This window comes from Cebidichthys violaceus, unplaced genomic scaffold, assembly GCF_023349555.1.
Source record: "Cebidichthys violaceus isolate CVI_PGR_0920_01 unplaced genomic scaffold, fCebVio1.0.p SCAF_5, whole genome shotgun sequence".
Classification (NCBI taxonomy): domain Eukaryota; kingdom Metazoa; phylum Chordata; class Actinopteri; order Perciformes; family Stichaeidae; genus Cebidichthys; species Cebidichthys violaceus.
This window is the reverse complement of record NW_027176705.1, coordinates 16,778,395-16,801,936: the sequence shown is the minus strand read 5'-3', so window position 1 is coordinate 16,801,936 and position 23,542 is coordinate 16,778,395. Positions and strand designations below refer to the sequence as shown.

At 42.2% G+C, this 23,542-nt stretch overlaps 2 protein-coding genes across 2 annotated transcripts in view; one reads left to right on the top strand and one right to left on the bottom strand.

The window, feature by feature from the left end:
• cep89 (centrosomal protein 89) overlaps window positions 1-23,542 on the bottom strand; it is a 58,643-nt gene that overhangs the window by 11,867 nt on the left and 23,234 nt on the right. The window contains exon 17 of the mRNA XM_068731086.1: window positions 294-442. Coding sequence (XP_068587187.1) covers window positions 294-442 — 149 coding nt within the window. The remainder of the gene's footprint in view (window positions 1-293; window positions 443-23,542) is intronic.
• Window positions 398-22,124, top strand: zgc:165481 (uncharacterized protein LOC100073327 homolog). Its single transcript, XM_068731087.1, has 2 exons — window positions 398-579; window positions 19,163-22,124. The coding sequence occupies exons 1-2, from the start codon at window positions 516-518 to the stop codon at window positions 19,906-19,908; spliced, it is 810 nt and encodes a 269-aa protein (XP_068587188.1). The 5' UTR covers window positions 398-515; the 3' UTR covers window positions 19,909-22,124.

Genomic DNA, 23,542 nt, shown 5'->3' with positions numbered 1-23,542 from the left:
CACACACACACACACACACACACACACACACACACACACACACACACACACACACACACACACACACACACCGTCTCCTCTCTCTTTCTCCTCCTTCTCTCATTCACATATTCTCTCCCTATCCTCCTCCCTTTTTCCGCCCATCTGCCTCCGACTGTTTCTCCTTCACTCTCTTCTCTCTCTCTCTCTCTCTCTCTCTCTCTCTCTCTCTCTCTCTCTCTCTCTCTCTCTCTCTCTCTCTCTCTCTCTCTCTCTCTCTCTCTCTCTCTCTCCCCTCCTCACTCCCCTCCTACCGTTTGGACTGCAGCAGTCTCTCCTCAGCCTCCTGTCTTTCTCTTAGCAGCCTCTGCAGGTGAAGGATCTCCCTGTGGTAAGAAGCTGTCCTCCCCTCCGCTGCCTCCTCCAACACTGCCAGTCTGGTAGACGCCTGCCTCCGGTACACCTGCACATACACGTAAACACACACACACAGAGGAATGAGATGTGGAGTGTTGCTATGAAGGAGGCGGATTTACATGAAGGACAGCGCATCAGAGACAACTGGGGTGGAAGAGGGGGAGTCACACACATTGGGACAAGGTGAGGAACCACACACACACACGCACACTCTTCTCTGGAGAGGCTGGTGTGGGTGCATGTGTACTTTTACTGCATTTGGTGTTAATTGTTTTGGATCTTTGTGTCTAGAAAATAATAGTTCTGTTTGAGACCTATATCTAAGTTGTTGCATCAGCAGATCAGCGGCTGTTGAGCTGTGGACAGTTGAGAACTACTGCAGGTGGTGCAGCACACACACACACACACACACACACACACACACACACACACACACACACACACACACACACACACACACACACAAATACATGTTTATTATTATGTGGACTATTTTTTGACTTAAGTAATTTATTTTATTGTATTACTCTGTCTGCTTGATAAAGAGTAAATCAAACAAGTTGTTTTTTTTCCCCTTTCACTCTAAATGATTATGGATCATAATGTAGCTGGCTTGTCTAGATTTGATTCCGAGACATTTGTACAGGAGTAGTAATGAAAAAGGTGCTTAAATACTGGTGATAGATGTGATACTGATTTAAATCTGTGGCTATATTTCTGAAGCTCTCCTATCTCTCCTATCCTTCTTTTAATTTAGTAATTATGGTGCAAGATCAGAGGACTGGTGAGTTGTAATTATCTGAACACAATGTGTTCGCACAAAGCATATTTTACCCCCAACTGCTCCTGCCTAGAGGGCAACCACGGCTTCTCTTTATGAAGCCTTTTTCAGAAAAGTGCCAACAGACGGTAAATGCTTTTCCCTTAGCCAACCAATCCCAACCAAGGAGACAATCACATTTCTCCCAACAACAGGCTTAAAATTGGTAATTGTAATGAGTAGAACGCTGAGCAGAGGGATCACATACAATAGGGCCTCATGATGCTTATGAAAAACAAGGAGTGAAATTGCTTTTCTCACCTAAACAACTGTACTCCTCTTAGTGTTGTGTGTTAAATACCCTTTGGAATTGTATTTCATATGATTCGGTCTATGGTTGTGGTTTTAAATATTTTTGAACATTGTTTGTGGCTGACAGTTTTGTCTTTTCTACGCATTTCCCCCCTCACATTTTTTATTGTACAGTATTAATGTTTGGGCCTCGTTTTAGAAAGAGAGTTTGCTCTCAAAGAGATGGTGAAAAGCATCACCAAGCAAGAAAAAAAAATGTATTGCCTGCGATGGATTTGAGAGCTAAGAGCATGTCAAAATGAGTTCTGAGGGTAAAAAGGACATTGGGTCCAATTAAGTTTGACAGTTTTGAAGTCTCTCTATTCCCATAGCTTAATGTGACTGTTTCTTCCACATGGCTAGAAAACAAAAATGTTATAATGTTATAATTTTATAAGAAAATTAAAATAAAAAATGAGATAATTTCCAAACCAATAGTCCACCGAGGAAATACAGTCCGTAAAGAAGAAAATCATCAGATCATCGCCATCATCATTGTCACCTCTTTTTATAAAGAATAATCAACCTCCTACATCAGAGTCGACACAATGGTGGGATTAACCATGAAATACATTATGTAGCTTTCCACTTTATCTTATCAACACATACAGAAAACAAACAGAGCCATGACAGAGTAACATGGAAGGATAGACACAGTGAAAAAGTTTTTTCGGCAGTGAGCAAATTGAAAATGCCTATTGTTAAATGAATGTATGAATAATGTTCGAATATTGATAGCAGTATAATTTGCCCTGGAGCTTACCCTTACCCGGAGCATATGATTTATAACATATGTCATTTCATACTTTAGCTGTGTCATCCATTACATCATCTGTGACAGGCTTAGATATACAAGCTCACTGTCTCTTAAAGATACAGGGTGCCATATTTTCCAAAAAGCTCTTCAGCCATGAGGCAACTTGTTTTGATCACAGACACTTTGCCTTACATATGGAACAAATATGTTATATGACATAACCGGGATTGTTTTTGATTCCTCTTTTTAAGATAAGCTCTATAGGACACTGACTAGTACTGATGCTGAAACTGGTTTCTTTAACTGTTTCGTCACTGAAAGCTTTGAGTGTCTTTCTTTTAGCAATCAAGCATTAGTAGTTTTAAGCAAATAATATATTCAGAGCATCATCAGACCAGCAATTGAAGACCTTTTACTCAACCTTCTTTGTAGCTGTCTATCAGTGAGCCTGCCCAAGCCCCTGCAGTGCAGAAACTGGTTAGGTAACAAAACAACTTGGTGGTTTAAAATATGAATATTCGTTGTGTGAAACAAATATATTAGTTTCGTAACAACACCACTTTACCAACAGTGGTGTTGGTAAAGTTACGTAACAAAAAGTCAACCCTGACTTGGTTTCACATGGGACACAAACAGAAGTCTGCTGGGTGAAAGTCCTGTGATTGTTTGACACATGTATCGAACATGAATGAAACCACAGAATCAAATCTTCCAAGTCCATCAAGTGATGCTATGGAGCCCAAACATTTTCTTCCCCATAGCCTTAGATTGGAAAAGAGACGTCAGAGGATAATTTTTCTTTTTTTCCAGTACAAACAGTTAAATAGCCCTTATTTAAATCAATAGGTCCTCATTGGGTTCACTAATAGCTGTATTCAGAGTTATTACCCTCGGCATAATGATGAGCGAGCCGTTGGGAGGCGGATTTAAAGGCCTGCAAGTGTGCTTGCTCTATGGGCCTATGGATACGGAGGTCATTTTTTACCCTTTTTGGCATAATGAGCAACTTTCATAAGAATGAACGTGACCTCGCCTCCAAAGCTGTATCCAGTTCTCTTCATACATCCATGGGACTTTGATACTCTTTATACTACGTCACCTGACCTCCTTAGAGGCAGCCCTGCTGCATGTCCTGGCTCACAAATACATGTGTAATATATGTGCAATATATGTGCAAGTGCAAATTCTCTGTTTGCCAAACAGAGAATGAGCGCAGCTTGACAATAGTGTCTGATTGATTAAGCATCTGACTTATTAGCTGAGGTGACACCTCACTGTGAAGGCACCCACCTGTCACTCAAAACTGACACAACCTTAATTATGCATAACGTTAAGCCTCAATATAATTTAAATGGGCGAATTATACAAAAATCCCCCCCCCCCCGAACAGTTGCCATGAACGCGACATGAGCTATAGAGAGGAGGAGCCAGCCTCAAGTGGCCATTCAAAGTACTGCAATTTTTAGCACTTACCCATTGGATTTTTCAGCTTCGGAGGTTGCCGCTTGGCATTAGTACCAACATGCAGCACGCCCAACTTAAGTTTTACACAAGCTTCACCTTCTAAAGAGCGGTACAGGAAATATTGGCTTGCCTGCTTAATCCTGCAATAGTGACACAGTTGCCTCTCTTCTGCCAGTGACCGCTGCTCCTCAGAAGACGGTCTAGGTGGTTATTAGGTGGCAGCATATGTCATCAGCCACTTATAGTCTGACGTGCTTAGCGGGCAGCAACAGTGACTATTTTCCCTTGCCCTATGTCACAGCCAAAGAAAGTCATATAGTACTTAATCAAACCACAACCGCCGTTTTGACATGGTGTTAATATGTCTTACAATAAAAATAACCAAAATATTGACCAATATACTGTAACTACAATTTAAATGGTTAATCATTTGATGGTGCAATACATTGTTTAAAGACAGTGTCGATGTGTCAACTGCCAATTAAATAATTCATATTTTTAATGTAATCATGTATGTATTCATTTGTTGTAGTTTGCTAAAGGAAAATGAGTCACCAGATGTATAGATAGGTGTGTTGTGTATATGTGTAGATAACAGAGGGTATTTTTAGTGCGTAGAAAGAGAAGCAGACATGTGTTAGCTTGTGATATCAACCATCTTTGCTAGACACGTTCAAGAAGCACTCAACAGTCTTGGTCCTGGCTTAGCAGGGTTGCTACAAGGCCCTGCTAACAATTGTGCCTTCTAAATATTTATTTGAAACACATCTGGATCTGTTCCCATCATATAATGGACACTTGGCCTGGCCGGTTGAGAGCTTTACCCTTGAATATGGCCCTCTCCCCAACCACCATGCAAATTCCCAGTTATGCTCAGTAATGAATGGAATCGGTATTTTCTGTTGGAAAACTTGAACCTGGAAAGCAAAATGTCTCCACAGCTTGCCCTGAATCTCCATCAACCCCCCCGGGGAGGCAGCACAGCAACAGCATCAGCCCAGCTGAAGCGGTGACATTTAGCCCTCATAACAAGCTGAGCTGAGCAATGCCAAACCAATACATCCCCCCTCCTAGCTGTAGCCCAGAGGCTGGCTGACCTTCTCCACACAGTAACAACAAAAATACAAAAAAAGGCAGAAAAGTATTTTTGATACTACAATTCAGCGGACGATTGTAGATGTATTTAAATATGCTTTTCGTCATGTTTTATACATTTCTTCATAACAATTGTTCATCCACTGACGTTTCACTGAGCACACATCAGCACACACACTGCTCAGTTGTGTTTTTTCAATAGGGACTGAGATTCGATAGCATTCGGAAACCCTAAGAGTCACAATTTTGCCATATTTTATTTTGTTTTATTTTGTGAGTGAGCATTAGCTTTCCATGTGCATGATTTATGCTTCCCTGCACATTTGAGCACTAACTTTCAAAATCAATGAAAGTACATTTCAGTCAGTCAACTCACGTTTTATGGATTTTTATGTGAAAATGGATTAGTATGTATATGGCATCCAGACTCAGACCTGACAATAATAACTTCCCCCTGGGGCAACCTAGAGCCTACTGATGGTGTGGGAGAGTGTTTGATATACTGCATGTTGCAGTGACTAGCACTACACTGACGTTTTCTGCTTGAACTTGCTCTCAAGCTTTGCTCGGTTTATTTCCTAAAATAACCAGTCATCTGGTTCTTTTGTTTGTCTGTAGGAAATGCCATTTGAAGTTGATAATTTGGGTTCCACCACCTGTTTGAAACCAACAATGTATCACAGCTGCCATATGTCCTGCCTCACGTTAAAAAACTATTTGTGCTACAGCCAACAACTGCTGCTACAGTCATAGTCTAAATGCAGAGTAAATCTTGGGCTTGTGCTAAAGGCTACTGTATATACGCCCGCCTCTCCTTTTATCTGTCAACCTGTCATTATTCTAATTAACACCTCACAACCTCATAACCACACCATACCCTTTCATCCGATTCATTATTTTGCAAATCAAAATGTTTAAATTCCCTACGGCAACGCCTCCATTCTCTCAGCTATAAAGCATCCGTGCGCGAGTAAACAAACTGACCTTTTCTGCTGAAATTGGCTGTCTTGTGTCATTAGGTAATGAAGCAGTTCAATAGGGCAGGAAGACTTCAACTACATGAGACCGTACTCTACACCCGATCTTACTGCATCTAATAACAGTGGATAAAATGAGCATAGTGAGACAAAAAAAGGAAAGTTGTCGCTGAGGAAACGAGCAAGATCCTGTCACATTTCCACTGCATGGTTCGGTTTGGCTCTACTCAGCTTGACTTGCTGTTTTGGGGGTTTTACATTAGCAAAGGTTGTGGATAGTACCTGGTGATTTTTGATACCTCAGTCAAGGTTCAAAGGGATCTGAGTCGGTATTAGAAGGTGGAGTAAAAACACAGCCGATCACTGATTGGTAAGAGAATCATCACTAACAACACGGGACGTCAAGCAAAAACCCGCCGCTTTTGAATAGCCAAGCTACTGTCAATATCATTTTTTTTATTCACTCGACCCAGATTTTTAAAAATGGCACCCTGCAAACTACACTGTACAATACGTCAACCTAGACAATGTTGAACAATTGTCAAAAGGCAAAGTTATGCGTTGAAGATGATGGCACGGCAGTTTCACATGGCAGCACTTATTGTGATCAGCTGAGTCCAGCATACAATGAGGGGGTACTATCAGCAGTGCAACGCGAAAAAGACGAGGACCTGGTACCAAACACGATTTTAGTCGAGCCAAACCATGTAGTGGAAAAGAGGCAGTAGTTTTCTACTGTACTGGTTGTTTACTGGACAGATTCCAGTGGTAGAGAATGCAAAACTGTGGTTGCAATTCTAAGCTCAGGGGCCAACAGATTAAAACACTGTGGTTGTATTGGTTGGCTCCCGGTGGCTAAACAGTGGCTAAAACTAAAAATATACTGTGCATCTCCCAGTGGCCAACAGGAGAATCCTGTGTGATTCTGTGCAGCTACAAAATGTGAACATATAAATCTTCCTGAGTGTGAAGCAGGTAGACCAAGTATCTTCTCTTGGTTCAGTAAAGGTTAGAAATAATGACATTTCTTATTCAAGCTACTGATGTACAGCATTAAATGTCTCAATGTCAAGGAAGATCTGATTTGTCACCTCTCACAAGACTCTGCTGTCATGCCCTTTTGTTTAAAAATCTCTGACCTTTGCTGAGAAGTGAAGCTCTTGTAGTATGGGACAGTCCACCGGTGTGAGGAGGTTGGCTTGCAATGGCAAAGGATAACTACAGTATGGGGATGGTGTAATGACAGAAGTAAGATAAGTAAGCCTCGTTATCTGCTGGGTTTAAAAAGGTCCACAGCATAAGGGATGTTGTAGCAGCATTTCTGCTTTCTCCTTAGTAAAGAACTGTGAACAGCTTTCCTTCTCAGGTCTGTAACAAACATCTGCCAATGTTACAGTCAATGTCACAATTAGTTCTGGTCGTAAAGCCAAGAGGATTAGCAAAAGCAAACTGCAAAACATACGTATGCTTTTGGTTCAATCCTTGTACTCACATCCTGTTAGTGCTAACTTATGTGAACGACATAGCAACTCTCTTGTTGTTGCAGCATATTCTGTTCCATTAGTGCTCAGTTTTCTCCCTTACACACTCCTGTGTAACTGCATTTTATGACGAGGAGCTTCCAGAACTGAGCCACATCCCCAGACATACAGTAATTGCTGCTTATGACGAAATACACTTTGACAGAACATTGTAAGTGTCAGATGCATCATTTAAGGTCCACACATTTGTCCTTGTAACTGTTGAGGACTGGAGAAAACTGTCTGAATATCTGTCTAAATGAGAGTAGCTCAAAGGTTTCACAGGTCAATGTGCAGAATGCGGAGTAGAAAGGCCACAACTGACCCTTATTTTTGATCGTTAAGCCCCGGCCCCCACTGCTACGCCGTCAAGCAGTCAGAGCTACCATGGAGGCCACCCTGTCACTAACTACACTCCCTGCATAAGTTATTATTATTTTTGGAAAATGGAAGGGCAATTTCAGAGAGCAGCAGACAGAGGCTGTACAACATGCATTTGAAGGATATTTTAAGGATGAAAAAATGATTCAGCAGCGAAAAAGATAAAGATAGAAGCTAAAGCTACAGATCACAGTGTAAAAGTGGACCAGCACATCACCTGGCGATCAAGAAAGAATACAATGAAATTAAAGTACAACACTGTTCCTGTAAAGCCGAGTTGGTCTGTAGGTTCTACATCTTACCAAAGAAAATAAATATGACACTTGAATGTATTCATCACGTGTCTTTTGCAGGAGTATCATTCAAGCTAAAGTAGATCAAACTTCCAAATCCACTTTTGTCAACTTCTGGAAAAAAACAAAAAAATCCCATTTTAGCTCACAAAGACAGAGAGGTTTCACTGGATTTATCAGAGCAATATGTTTTTAAGATTTCATCGCTGGTTTGGTTTATAAGGCCAATTATCTTTAATGTGAAACATTTGAAGTGGGGGTTTTATCTAAAATGGCTTACGTGCAATCAAATATATATAAAAATCTGAAGTTCAAAAAAATAATTGCATAAAAGGCCCAGACAGTACAGTTAGCTAAAAAGTGTACTTTGAAATGTTTTGATTTCATGTTTGTCATTTTTTTAATGAGAGAAGTTTACCAAAAGGCTGTTCTGTGTTTACACCTATTTGTTGTGAACAAGGATGAAAGATCTGCCAACAGCAGCATGAGCATAATCTTCTGCATGAGCACAATCTTCTGGAGCAAGCAGCATGAGCATAATCTTCTGGATCAATTGAGAGGAGCCTCACCAAGCAAATATTCTGACAGCAAAGGTCGAAGCTATCATCAAGAATCCCCACTGAAAGGAGGAGGAGTAGAGAGGAGGAGGCAGGGAAGCAGAGAACATATGGGATGGGGAGGATATGTGTCCAATCTTGCCTGCCATATACAGTACAGAGGTTTAACAAATTGCAAGCCACAGGCACACACACAAACATACAAATGTGCAGCCAGCTAGGAGTTTAGAAATAGTGGGTGCATTAGGGGCTTATTTGTGTGGTATGTGTTGTGGGATTCCTGCTGTAAGTCTGTGAGTCAAAATGCCTTCGGAGGTAGATCCTTAACTGTTTAGCTGTTAATCGCATGAAGACTTTAAAAGATTTCTAATGGCAAGACTGTAAATCTAAACCCACCAAGCTACCAAGAAGTAGTTGCCGGCTAAAAAGCATTTTTTCTTGTAGAAGAGAGCATAAATCTACAATGTCCCTCTCGTCATTTGCTATAAATGCAGTAAACAGAGTGTTCCATCGAATTCGTCTTGCCAAGATCCATGCAGAATATTGACTGTTGTGTAATTCTGGCTGCAGATGCAACAGAGCCCCTGGAGCTCAATGTTGTGCTAGACTTCTGTAGCTGTGATAACCCAGCTCCAGCTTTGCTTTCATCATGGTGATCAAAGTCTTTTCCATTATGCAAGAATATTTGTTGATCAAAGCACTTTTTGCTTTCTACAAATATCGACTTGTAGTGGTTTGTAGAATAAGTCAAGGTGATACTTGATTGATTTCCCCTTGGTTAAATTCACCTCTGGTTCAGCCTCCTATGAGTGCTGCAGGGTCAGCTACAAAACATGTGACAAAGCTATGATTAAGGTTTAGGGAAAGATTGGATTCGGGTAAAAATAAGCACTTAGTCAAGGTAAGGGAGATATGGTGGTTTGGGGCAAAATGAGTGCCTTTGTTGGAAATGGAAAACAGACAGTGGTCTCCCATGTTAAAGCGTGGCGCTTTGTTGACCCATCCAGCCAACCTGACCTATCTACACTGACTTTTTTGCTCTATAAAAACATTTGCTCTCCCGATAGCGATATGGCCTCTAGTGGGCTTTGTTGCTTGTTCTAAACTTGTGTCGTTTTGGGGCACTCGCTGAAATGACTGATGCTGTTGATGCACGTCTCGTTCTTACTGCATGTGTGTAATTAGCATTTGATTTAATGTGGAAGCAAACAATTATGCAGTATACCACAATGAGGGGGAGACGGACATACATAGAGCAACTGGTCTAACAGATGCTCAATTGGGATTTAGACAGCAATGACACAACTGATGAATCCCAAGGTAGTTGCATTCCATTGCACAATTGTAGGCTACAAACAATTTTTTGGCTGCACAAAGGCTATAATGTCATATGTAATTGTATAATCAGCTGATGTTGAATCACACTTTGCCTGTTCACTCACTGTGCTGCAGATAAGGCAGAGACATGTGAGATGTATCTTTCAGGTACTACTACAATCCCTTATCCACAACTGCATTCAGACTGTATAAAAAAGGTGACATTTTTAATGCCTAGCCACACGCTCTAAAGAAATTGGGGGCAGAATTCCACCTCAACTACTGGGTCCATACAATCTAAATTTACAGTCATTCTTTAAAAAAACATTTTTTTTTCTCCTCAAGAACTGAGCCATGTTGCCATGTCTTGCTTACTACCTTCTGATTAAAGGTGGGGTTTAACCCTGAAGTTAGCGACAACTTCAGCCCAGGCTCACTTAAGATGGGCTGAGCTTTAAGTTGAACCAGCTATTCTCATTTTGGAGACAAGCCGCTCCTCTGAGTAATAATTTTTACATTTTATTTAATAGCATTAATCGATCAAAATGATTATTGTTGTTTAGTGGTTAAACAGTTAATGTGCAATAAGAACTTAGATAGCAGCCAAACTCAGCTTCCAGTATTGTGCGCATAATGCAAATCCTAGATGCAAGATTTGAGATGTTCAGTGAAGCTGGACATCTGTTTCTTGCTCAAGGACACACTTGCTGGGTAAAGAGTAGTCTAATCACACCCAGCTAACCCTGCCATCTACAGAACAGGTTACTGAAATTCCAATATAATAAGAGTAAATTCCCTCAGTGTTTTCCTGAGAGCAATGGAATATATGTGTGCAAAGTAAGATGTAACGGGATCAATAATTACTCCGGAGAACAACAACACAATTTCATCTATTTACGCATCAAGACTCCCTCAACTCTTCTCCAATCAGAAATTAAGATAAATGTCAAATGTCAGCTTCAGTCCATCTCCTCCCCTATTATCCCTTCTCCAGTCCACAGTGGAGCTACATAACCTGTTTTCAAATCAATGTTTCACCTTTCAAACTAAACATATTTACTGTGGAGACCAACTAATCAGTCAGTCAATCTGTCAATAAGTCAGTCAACCAAACAGTTAACTGGTCTGTTAGACAGCAACCGATCAGAACCCGACAAGACAGGAAGCTGTTGTCCTATCTTTCTTCACTCTCAATGTGGAGTTTATAACACCGCTGTGACTAGTAGACAAAGAGTGGTTGATTTGTTAATCAACCATTACATTTACATTACAGTGCATTTATTTAGCAGATGCTTTTATCCAAAGCGACTTACAATAAGTGCATTCAACATTGGTAATCAAAAGAACTACTAGTCACCAGAAGTCATAAGTACATTTCCTTTTCCAAACAAGCATCTAAAAGCATGAAGCAGAGCATAACTCAGAGGCAAAGTACAGTGCAGAAACAAAGAAAAACAGTTAGTGCAAAAAAGTAATACGAATACAATAAGTGCAACAAGCTAGTATGAATACAATAAGTGCTAAGTGGAAGGCTCAGGGTAGCACTTCCTGAAGAGGTGGGTTTTCAGCCTGCGGCGAACGATGGGCAGTGACTCTGCTGTCCTGACGTTAGTGGGAAGTTCATTCCACCACTGTGGGGCCATGACAGAAAACAGCCGTGACCAGGTCGATCGGCCACAGGGACCTCTGAGCGACGGGGCAACTAATCGCCCCGAGGCAGCAGAGCGAAGTGGTCGGGCGGGGGTGTAGGGCTTGACCATGGCCTGGAGATAGGAAGGAGCTGTTCCTTTCACTGCCCTGTAGGCTAGCGCCAGAGTCTTAAACTGGATGCAAGCTCTTACAGGTAGCCAGTGTAGATAACGGAGAAAGGAAGTTGTGTGGGAGAACTTGGGGCGATTGAACACCAGGCGAGCTGCAGCTTTCTGGACAAGCTCCAGAGGTCTGATGGCCGTTGCCAGGGCTCCGGCGAGTAGAGAGTTGCAGTAGTCCAGGCGGGAGATGACAAGAGCCTGGATGAGAACCTGCGCCGTCTAGTCAGTGAGGAAGGGACGAATCCTCCTGATGTTGTAGAGCAGGAATCTGCAGGAGCGTGTAACGGATGAAATGTTTGCTGAGAATGACAGTTGGTCATCCAAGGTCACACCCAGGTTCCTCGCAGTCCGAGTGGGCGTCACCACGGTATCATCAATGGTGATGGACAGGTCCCGGTGCGGGCAACCCTTCCCCGGGAGGAACAGTAGCTCAGTTTTGTCTAGGTTGAGCTTGAGGTGGTGTGTTGTCATCCACTTCGAGATGTCAGCCAAGCATGCAGCGATGCGTGTCTCCACTTGGGTGTCACTGGGGGGAAATGACAAGACCAGCTGGGTGTCATCGGCATAACAATGGTAGGAGAAGTCATGCGAGCGAATAACAGAACCCAGAGATGTTGTGTAGAGCGCGAAGAGAAGGGGGCCCAGGACTGAACCTTGCGGAACCCCCGTAGTCAGCATGCGTGGTTCCGACACGGCCCCCCTCCTGGTCACCTGGTAGGATCGACCTGTCAGGTAGGATTCAAACAGGGAGAGTGCAGAGCCTGAGACGCCCATCCTGTCGAGGGTGGAGAGGAGGATCTGATGGTTCACAGTGTCAAACGCCGCAGACAGGTCCAGGAGAATCAGGACAGAGGAGAGAGAGTTAGCTCTCGCGGCGTGAAGCAACTCTGTCACCGCAAGGAGGGCTGTCTCTGTTGAGTGACCCACTTTGAACCCGGACTGGTGGGGGTCCAAAAGGCTGTTCTGGTGGAGATAGGAAGACAGTTGGTTGAAGACAGCACGTTCAAGTGTTTTGGATAGAAAGGGTAGAAGAGAAACCGGTCTGAAGTTCTTGACATCGGAGGGGTCAAGCGATGGTTTCTTCAGAAGGGGGGTGACTCTGGCAGTCTTGAAGGCCGTGGGAAAGCATCCTGAAGCAAGAGATGTGTTGATGAGGTGGGTGAGGAAAGGAAGGAGTTCAGTCGCAATAGACAGAAGAAGAGGGGAAGGGATCGGGTCAAGGGAGCACGTGGTGGGGCGGTTAGATGTAACAAGGTTGAGGACCTTGTTAGGGGAGAGAGGAGCCAGATAGGGTAAGATGGGGCATGGAGATGGGAGGGAGAGCTGTGGGGGAAGGGCTGGACAGGGTGGAGAGGGTGGATAGGGAGAGAGGGGCTGAGAAGGAGGATCTGATATTGTTTACCTTCTTGTCAAAGAAGTTGGCGAAATCATCAGGGAGAAGTGAGGAAGTAGGAGGAGGGGGTGGGGGTTAGAGGAGTGAAGTGAAAGTTTCAAAGAGTTTTTTAGGATTGGAAGCAGAGGTTAGGATTTTAGAGCGGAAGAACGCAGCTTTAGCAGTAGATACAGAGGAGGAAAAAGTGGAAAGAAGAGCTTGGAAGTTAAGAAGGTCCTCCGGGAGTTTTTCTCCATTTACGCTCAGCCTCTCTTAGGCTCCGTCTATCAGTATGCACTGAGTCCGACAGCCACGGGGCAGGTGGAGTTGGCCGTGCAGGCCTGGAGGTGAAGGGACAGAGTTTGTCCAAAGAAGAAGTAAGGGTGGAGAGGAGAAGATCAGTAGCAGTGTCGGGATAGGAGAGAGAAGGATTCAGGGTCAGGGAGAGCAGAGGTGACAGAAGAGGAAAGATCAGCAGGGGAGAGGGAGTGGAGATGACTACGGGTAGAAACCATGTGGGTAGGTGGAGGAAGTGATGGGGGAGAGGATAGGGAGAGGGAGTAGGACATGAAATAGTGGTCAGAGAGCTGGAGGGGAGTGACAGAGAGGTTAGCAGTAGAACAGTGCCTAGTGAAGATAAGATCCTGCTGGTTGCCGGCGTTGTGGGTAGGAGGAGAAGAGGAGTGGTAAAGGTCAAAGGAGGAGAGGAAGGAAAGAAGAGGTTCAAACTTATCGGTCTGGATGTTGAAGTCACCGAGCAGGATGAGTGCCGAGCCATCGTCATGGAAGTGCGAGACTAATGTGTCGAGCTCCTCCAGGAACTCACCAAGAGGCCCTGGTGGGCGATACACAACAGCAATGGTGAGCTTGACTGGATAAGTGACAGTAACAGCATGAAATTCGAAAGAGGACGGGGAGAACTGTGGAACAGAGACAAGAGAGTATTTACATTTTGGGGAAATTAGCAGGCCAGTACCACCACCCCGCCTCACAGCTCTGGGAGTGTGAGAGAAAGAGTACACATCTGACAGAGCTGCAGGTGTGGTGGTGTTTTCTGGTGTGATCCAGGTCTCAGTTAGAGCAAGAAAGTTAAGGGAGAGCATGGAAGCGTAACCTGAGATGAACTCAGCTTTCGGCACTGCCGACTGGCAATTCCAGAGCCCCCCTGCCACCACTTGTTCGCCCCGAGCTGAGAGAGTAAGATAGATGAGGTTAGTGGGGTCACGGCTCCTGAAAGCGGCCCAATGTCTACGTGACCACCGGGCAGAGGAACGGACAGAAATAGGATGCAAACACATGGTAGTACACGCTCGAGAAGTCTTAGCTTGAGGAAGTCAGGCTTGAAAAAGTCACCCTGTTGCCTTTGTTGTTTGCCCTAGCCTTCGTTTGCCAGACGCTTGAAAGCTGACGCTTCCAGCAGTGGTTAAGTACAGCTATCTACTGATTGCTTATTGTCTGCCAGGAGTGGAAGCTCCGCCTTTGCAATCAGCAATCAAGGCTTGCTCAAACAAGCAGAAACTCAGAAAGCACTTCACAACTGAGGCAACTGAGACAGGCCTAAGTACAGCTATCAAGACAGTTTAAAGCAAGTTAGTTTAAAGCAGGCCTAAGTACAGCTATCAAGACACTTAGTTTAAAGCAAGAACAAGATACTTATCAAATGTAGGTGAGTTTAGACCAAACACAACTCCATTGGTTGCCAGCTGCAGTTCCCTAATTGGCAGCGAGCAGTAATCCCAAATTCAAGCCTCAAAGTATCTCTTCAGAGAACTATGAGCAATCTGAAAGACGCAATGTGTGTGTTTTGCCCCAGTCTGTTTCCTACGGGCTACACTGCTCTGAATTAAGTTTTCTTTTCTGTGGGGCTATGAGATTTCTCATGGGTATGATGTGGATTGTGTTTATATACCTTCCAACGCCGAGCTGAAAACAATTTCAAGGTTGAGAAATGGAGGACCTGGCAGCATAAAAAGAATGGAAAACCACAGTAGTTTTTTAAACGGGAGCAGCCCAGTGGAAATGTTGTTGAACCTCGGAATGGCATACTCGGCAATGTAATTATTCAACTCAAAACGCAACTAAATGACAATTTTTGGAAGTATTCAAAATATATTTAAAACCTCTACAACCAAATGGTTGCAGTGCATTACACAGAATCTCAACATCCCTGACTCAATTCCAGCTGCGGACATTCGTTGCTCGTCCCACCCACCTCTCTCTCCCTTTGTTTCCTGTCTCCATTTCCCTGCAGACTGTCCTCTCTTCTAAATTGGCTTTTAAAAATGAATTGATGAATGGCTGGCACCTGGCATAGAACAAATGATTGAGCGTGTGACATGCACAGGTTTGATTGGTGTGTAGTTTTACTAGAGGTGTGAAATGGATAAACAGAGGTGTGGCTCTACTGGAAACTGCAATTTACATTTCTGGCAACTGCAGAGTGGTAATGCATATTGACAGCTAGTAGCAGTAGTGCACCATTAAAAGGTAGCAATGAACCTATAAAAGAGCACAAAAAGAAGAAAATAAGCTGATGCAATCAACATTGTTGATGTTTGAAAACGTAAAAAAAGAAGATGTTTTATGAGATAAGAAAGACATTGCTAGGGTTTAAGAACACACACAATTATTTCTGGTCAAAGCGTTGCATGTTTGTTTACATTGTAAAATGATTTTAACCTTTATGTTGAAGTTAATTTTGCATGACAAGGAGCTGGATTTCCTCTGGCATGATCCCGGTCCAGTGTCCTTTCATTACTGCATTTATCTGTCTAGGAGGTCTGGGGAAAACTTGGAAATGCAGCTGGTTCTTTCTGACATCTTTCTGACATGTTTCAAAAGGCTTTTTAACGCAACAGACTGCTGACTGAAATATTTAACAGTCAGCAAGTCACAGAGAGGCCTGCTGGGTAACTTCAAGTGCAACATCCACCTATTCAATCTATATTTCATGGTCATGAATGAATGAATGACTTGACTTTTCTTTATATAGCATATTCCTGGCGGGAGGGGGACTTTCTAATGATGAGGTGAAGTAAGTAAAGTAAGATGTAACAAGAATGAGGTAACCGCAGCTGTAGCTCACGGAAGCACTCTCTGGGTTTTTTTGTTTTTACTAAACTTTTTTTTTCTACCTTTACTGAATCATAAATAATTTGAAAGAAACAACAAACCTGAATCTGGACAAAGACTGGAAAGCCTGTTTCAGACTCTGTTGCTCCCCTGTCCTTGCTGATTGTCACGTCTGGGGGATAGGCAACAGCATGCACATGTCAGTCACCATCTTAGCAGACATTAAAAATAAGAGGAACGCTGATTCTACTCATGGGTAGCTTGATGGCACAGTGAGAGTGTTCTGGGACACTTGCTGGAACTACGTCTGTTGACTCAGCCGTAGACACAGCACCTGCCCATTAAAGTCTTTCCTGTAAATTGCTTCTTGCACAATTGACAGTGAAACCCACCAACACTCTGGAGACTTTTCGGCACACAATCGTATGGTGGCAGTGTTCCTGGGCACAAGTACACACACACACACACACACACACACACACACACACACACACACACACACACACACACACACACACACACACACTGTGGTGGAAAAAACTATGATTCAATAGTACAGAGTGAGTCCTATGATACTGAAATTAAGAAACATCGAGGAAAGAAGTTTGTCTTTAAAGTCTTTATTCTCTGTGTAGAGAAGGTTCAATCGTCATACAGATTGTCATTTGATTGCGGTCTGAAGGAGGAAGGCACCCAGAGAGTTGGTTGTGTACGACTTATAAAGTGATTAACCATTCAATGGTTAATCACTGATTGGTCCACTGATTGCATCCACATTCAGCCCCCTATCTAAATTGACAGTATCATGCCCCTGATTAAGACACACATCCAATATTATTAATGAGAGTGTCTCTCATTCAGTCTCCTGATTAATATTTGCCAAGTTGACCTGGGGATATGTAATGTTGATTTGAAGACTACAGATCTACTGCGTAAGCATTCCATCTCTTATGTGTGAGCCCACCTATTTCCGTGGCCCCCAGGGACATTATAGGAAATCCACAGCATGGCTTCACTAAAGAATAGAGTTTTTGATTGGTCATTGGTTTGTATTGTGTCTTGTCATCCTCAAATTTTTGCATGTTCGGTCCCTGGGAGAATAAAATGTCTGCTTCTGTGCTTTGTGCTCAAACCATTGCAAACCACAGGTGTTTAACTGTGTGGTTAACCTTTATATCACAAACTGAGGAGGATTCAGGTTTTTAGCTTTAGAATCTTGGGTTTTCGCATCCATAGTAAGTATTTTATCTTGTTTTTTTCTATATCATGGCTAATTGTGTTGTATAGAGTAATGCCTGATGAGTTGCTTTCAGGAGCTCTTGTTGAGTCCTATTTCCTGTTACTTCACGTGGCTCTCTCATCAGGCTGTGTAAGGGCAGATTTAGGCTACTTGTAAGAGAGCATGTGTCTGTGTGGTTTGTAAGCTTTACATGTGGGTAATGTTAAATCTACAAGTGGTGGTACGGCATTTCAAGCAAAAACAAACAACTGTGTTACTGCTTAATATCAGTATTCACATACCAGGGTAACAGTGGCAGAGAGGACAGAGAGTGGGTTTTTACAACTGAAAAGTCATAGGCAGTAAGTTATTACTGTAAACTTATTAACATAGCATCACCTTACCACTGAGTAACTACAACTCATAAGATTACCACCATGCCAACATATTAAACCCCATCAACTCATTTCTGGTATTCCAGTATCACTGCACCACACTACCACTCCCATTACGATGTTACATTTACCACCACATCAGCAGGTTAACACTCCATTTCATTTCATCACACTGCTCTAAATTATTAGTCAATAATCACTCAACAAGAGTGACAAAACAATGGTTAAGTTAAATTATTGAGACTACATTTATGTATTATTAATTTATGTCTACAATTTCAAATCCTAACACCTCGTCACATCTCTTCTCCACGGAATTCACTTTCACCCTCAAAAGCTTCAAAACATGTGACCATAAATCCAGCTAATTAAAAAAAAATCAAAAAGTGGAAAATTATTATTTAAAAAATTAAATGAATCATTGTATTCATTTTTATAAGTTATTGTATTTTCATATTCTGAAGATGTTGAAACCCTAAAAGATGTTTTTACGTATACCTGAAGATGACAGTGATCTCATCTCTGCTACAGTGAAGGTCTGGGGAGGAGTAAAGGGGGGGGGGGGGTGAAATCTGTAATATCTGATCAATAATAATGCCTCTATTATTCCACTATATATTTTTTTTACTTTGTAAAAAATCTCTAATCTAATTTCCTCTGTGAAGACTCTTCAAGTATTTGCAAATATCTACACAAACACATCAAATTGGTTGGCATAGGCTTGGGTGACATCACTGAGTCATCTTAGGAAAATGAATGGCCAATGATGGTTTTTAAGTTGCATATTGTTTCACTCAACAATTGCCACCCATCATCTGTAGGTTTTTTTTAATAATAATTAAATTCAACAGGCATGGCTTAATGCTAACTAAAGCACTCATTGGTCAGTTTCAACAAAAGAGGAGCGATTGGCTTTTAATAAAGAAATTTAATTGCTCTTAAGTTGCGTATCCTAACAGATCAAATAGAAACCTAAAAGGAGCTTTTTATCATCCAGGGACAACAATCCAAAAGCTTTGATTCAGGGGCTGGTCATTTTAATAAATATCTGCAACAACATTGCATTCTACACAAAATGACTGAGCCAACAGGAAATGTTGAAGGAGCAGCTATCCCTCCCAGCTCTCGCCAAAAATCAATAGCATTCCTGGCTATTGCTATGTCACAAAGGGCTCTGGGATCACACCCTGATCCAACTCCCAAACCATAAATCATTCATCAGCAGCACGTACAAAGAACACAAGCAGCCAGAGAAGAAGGCGGACCCTGACCTTTCCCTGCAGACATACAGCAGATCACAGTAGATAGAAACAACTACTACGTCCTACTTAAAGTCACATGTAATGCTGGACTACATACCATTTTCCTTCTCACTCACTTTTTCTCAATGTGTCTCTGCCTCTATATTTCTCTCGCCTTCCCCAGAACATGACTTGAAGATGAGCGGCGCTCAGGCTGAGTTAGAAGAGAAGGACTGTCCTCCACCAGAGGAATTAGAGTGTAAAATCTGTTACCAACGCTACAATGTCCACAACCGCAAGCCTAAGATCCTGGACTGCCTGCACCGGGTCTGCGTCCGCTGCCTCATTAAGATTTTGGACATCGCTGACGGGACAGGCTTCATCTCCTGCCCCTTTTGCCGACACCAGACTGAGGTCACAGAGTACGAGGTGTCAGCCCTCCCAGACGATGCTATCATCATGTCCCACTTGGCAATGCGGGACAAATCCTGGAGCTCCGACCACAACAGGGAGGTGGTCCTGACTCCAACGAGTTTCTCCTCCTCCAGCCCGTCTCACGACTCCTCCAACTGCCTAGTTATCACTATAATGGAAGTGCAGGGGGACTTACAGCACTCCCCGAGCCGAAACGGCAGCTCTGATGTCTACGCCGAGCAGAGCCTGGACTCGGTATCGATAGGCTCCAATGGGCCGGTTGATCAGGACGCCCTGTCCAAATTCTGTAATCATGTCCCGCGCATCCTGGTCTGGCTGCTGGGTTTCTTATACTTTGGCTCATTGCCTCTAGGAATCTACTTGTTGGTGATCCAGAGAGTGACACTGGGCATTGTATGTGTTAGCTTGGTGCCATCGAGCCTGACAGTTTGCCTGGTCTACGGGTTCTGCCAGTGTCTGTGCCAGGGCATGTGTGACTGTTCCTCCAGGGGCTGATGGGACGGGACGGGTCAGCTGCAGTGAACAGGTATTTGATGCGTTTTTACCCAGAGGTAAAGATGATGCCAACACAGTCTCCAACACAGACGTAACAAATAATGTGCCAGTACAGAGACCTAAGACCGCCTTCAGTATTGGTCAGTGCAACTCAGAAACCAGTTTGGCCAACAGGAACAGAGCCCCTAACAAGATGTGTTGGTTGGAGCGGCGCCTATACATGCGTTTCTGTAATGTATTTCTGTAACCCACATTCATTCTGTGCTGTGTGTATGACCTAGTTTTACATTATATTCGAGAGCAGACCTTTAATTTTTGACTTACATAATGACAGCACTGATAGTCCATGGCCCTCATTTATCAACACTGTGCCACCAAAAATGTAGCATGCAATCGTTTTCAAGTGAAACGTGGGATTAACATTAACAGTCTGAGTATTAACTTTGTTCTCCCAGCATGTTGTTCAGTAAATTAACAAATGCATTTAAGCATTACTGGATACTTGTGAGTTCCCAAAGACAAAAACGGAGGAAAATCAAAGTTGTATGCGACTTTGGCCACCGGTTAAAATCAAAAGCACCTCTTAGACATTAATTACTTATATTTTCACAGAGTGTTCTTCAGGTCCATAAGCCAGCATTCATGGCATACATGTTACCAAATATTTCCCCTCTGTGCAAGTTGAATATATGTCAATTCAATTGTGATACTGGTCTTGTCATGAGCTCCTAAAAAATGCATGGAGTACAAGCATTGGTGCGCTGACATCTATGGGTTGAAGTTGTTGATGTATTGTCGGTCTGTCTTTATTTAACAGGGCATGAATTAGCAACTGCTAAAATAGCGGTTTTCCAATTTCAGTGTATTGTTAAACAATGCAAGGAATATTACAGGAAAAGGCAGTATGCATATTTGTATGCAATGCACATGTCAGCGAGGACTAAATACAAATTACCTAATCAACTGTGAATTGGCCATTTTATTTAATTTTTTACCTCTTTAACTGTCACAGCAATGGCTTTGGTCTTGCATATGATGAGGTTGTGAGCGTTGCTTTTTTGAATGTGCCCCGCTCCTCTTTCTCTCTCTCTATCATTGCGTTAAATGGATTTAGCACATGTGAGGCATAAACCAGACTCATAACTCAGGTTTTTTGATAGTCTTTTGATGTTAAGCAACAACGTTACCATTCAGTTCCTTGTCGGTTTGAAAATAGCACAGGCTGCTCTGTCGTGTTTTGTGGTACCGGTTGTAAAAAGCTACTAAAGGTACAGTTTATAGCTATGGGAATCCTCTGTTACCTTCATGCTGTAAGTCACATGCACATACTGCCATATTAAAGCCATGTGGATTTGTTGTTGTGTGGCACCTCAAGGTTGTGTGTATTATTGATGTGGTATCTTGGTTTTCTTTTGCATGTAAGGCAAACACTTCCCTACATGTCATCATCCTGGCATATGGATTTCAGGAAGGAAGGTAACAATAAACTACAATGTTGCTTTAACAATTATTATCATTTATAGTTATCATAGTTTTAAATGTAATTTCACATGTATGTAGAGAGAACATTTTAAATGTCTGCTGAAGCTTAAAGCTTCTTCTGTGGGTATTTTTCCTTATAGCTATGTGACCAAAACAAACATTTCAGTCTGTTAGAATCTTCTGAGACATCTTGAGCTGCTGCAGTTGTACCCAGCAAAGGGCATATCCGGCACCACAAAAAAAAAAGGTTTAGACTACAGATTGAGTGTTTTTATTATGTAAGTGGAACTTTCTGTTCCTGAGCATGGTGGTTTAGAATTTGATGGTTTTATCAATTCTAATTTTGAGGGGTGCTCGGAGCAGTTATGCACAAGTGAAATGTACCAACTTTCTTGTACTCATTCTACATTTTACTTGTAGGAGTCAACCTTTTCTGTGCAATGTTGATAACTGAGGGACCTGGGCTGATCAAATTTAGATAGAAATAACAAACTTCAGGTAATTGTATTTCTCATCAAAATGGATATGTAGAATTTTGGAAAAAAAATATTCTTTTTGTGCTAAACCCTTCCTCTACAGTATCATGTCCAGTAAGTCCTGTTCATTCTCTGATGTGGGGTTCTACATTTTCCTTTGTCAACTTTCTATCACGGTTTCTCTAGCTGTCTCTGTTCCCTCTATGTTTTCCTGTGTTGATCTGCAGCTCTCAGCTTAGTGCCACACTTCTGATTACAGAAGCTACTAGACAATGAAATAAATGGAGAATTATTTTCTATATGTTGCTTGTGTACTCATTTCTAAGTCTGCTGCCTGCTGATTCCGTCCATAACAGTCAACATTGCTGTCATCGCAGGTTAATCTTGCAAAGTGTGTCTCATCAACCTCCACGAGGCAGGATGCTGTTGTTATACTTCAAACCAACCAAATCACAAAAGGTAGGGGCTTATTTGTAACTTTACAGAAAAAAACAATTCACTGGATTTGTAAAGTCTCTCAATCCATTTTTTTTAACAAGATTCTTCAAACAAGATTGATGAGATGGAGGTCTGGCTGCACAAGATTACTTTCAAGTGTCACTAAAATAGCGATAGCTCCAAAGCGAGAGACAACAAAAGAACAATTTCTTTCACATACAATGATGGTAAGTCAGCATGATAGTATTTTTAACTCGAACAAGATCAATCAGCCTCTTGTTTTGTCTTTTTGAAGTACAACGAGAGTCAAAGATAATAAAGCAATAAAGTGCTGAGGCTGGTTTATACAGTACAAACAGCTAGAGACAGACACGATAAGAAGTAACAGAAACAAAATTAGAGATGAGAGACAACAGCGGCAGGTCAGACAGTAGAAAGAGATTTCATTTTCTGCCTGAGTTAGCAGAGCAGTAGGACAGAGTGCTTGTCAGTGGAGCGTTTGCCCTGCTGGTTGTACTGTCTGACATCTACAGGATTCTGCTTTCATCTTTCTGAGCTGAGTGGCAGGTTACATTCAAACAAAATAAAAAAACTCTCCTCCCCCTCATCTGGGAAGAGAATAACACATTGGTCCAAATATAAAAGGACCCAGAATATGAGACACTCAGTATATCCCACAGACCTCACATAATCAGACTGCATATGGACTTTTTCTCGATTTAAAAATGGTTTAAATTGCACAATGTGTGCACTACAAGTGTAGTTTGTCAAGGACAAGTTGTGAAAATAAAGAATCTTTGAGAATTTAGCTAAAGGAGGTACAAAAAATTAACCAAAAATGAGGAGGTCAAGGGTCTGAGGTCAGAAGGAGACAATATCTATGTGATCCTATGATTATGTGTGATCAATGTTATGTGAAGGGTCCTGGGAAAGAAATGCTAACTAAGAGCGGAGGAGGATTTTGATTGGGAAGAAAAGTTCCCCGCTAGCATCAAGCAGCATGGGTCACGCAAACCTGTGACCTGGCTATATTTATACACGCATTCACTAAAATATTCAACAATTTCAGGTGTTTCAAGGAGATGGAGGAGCATGAATTTTAATTACACATGAATAATGTATAGTTGCAATCTGCTTTTTCTCTTTATAGCACACACTTAACACACAATCCTTATCTTTTCAATTCATAAAGGTGGCAACATGCACTGCAATCACCATAGGTTGATAGCAATCAAATG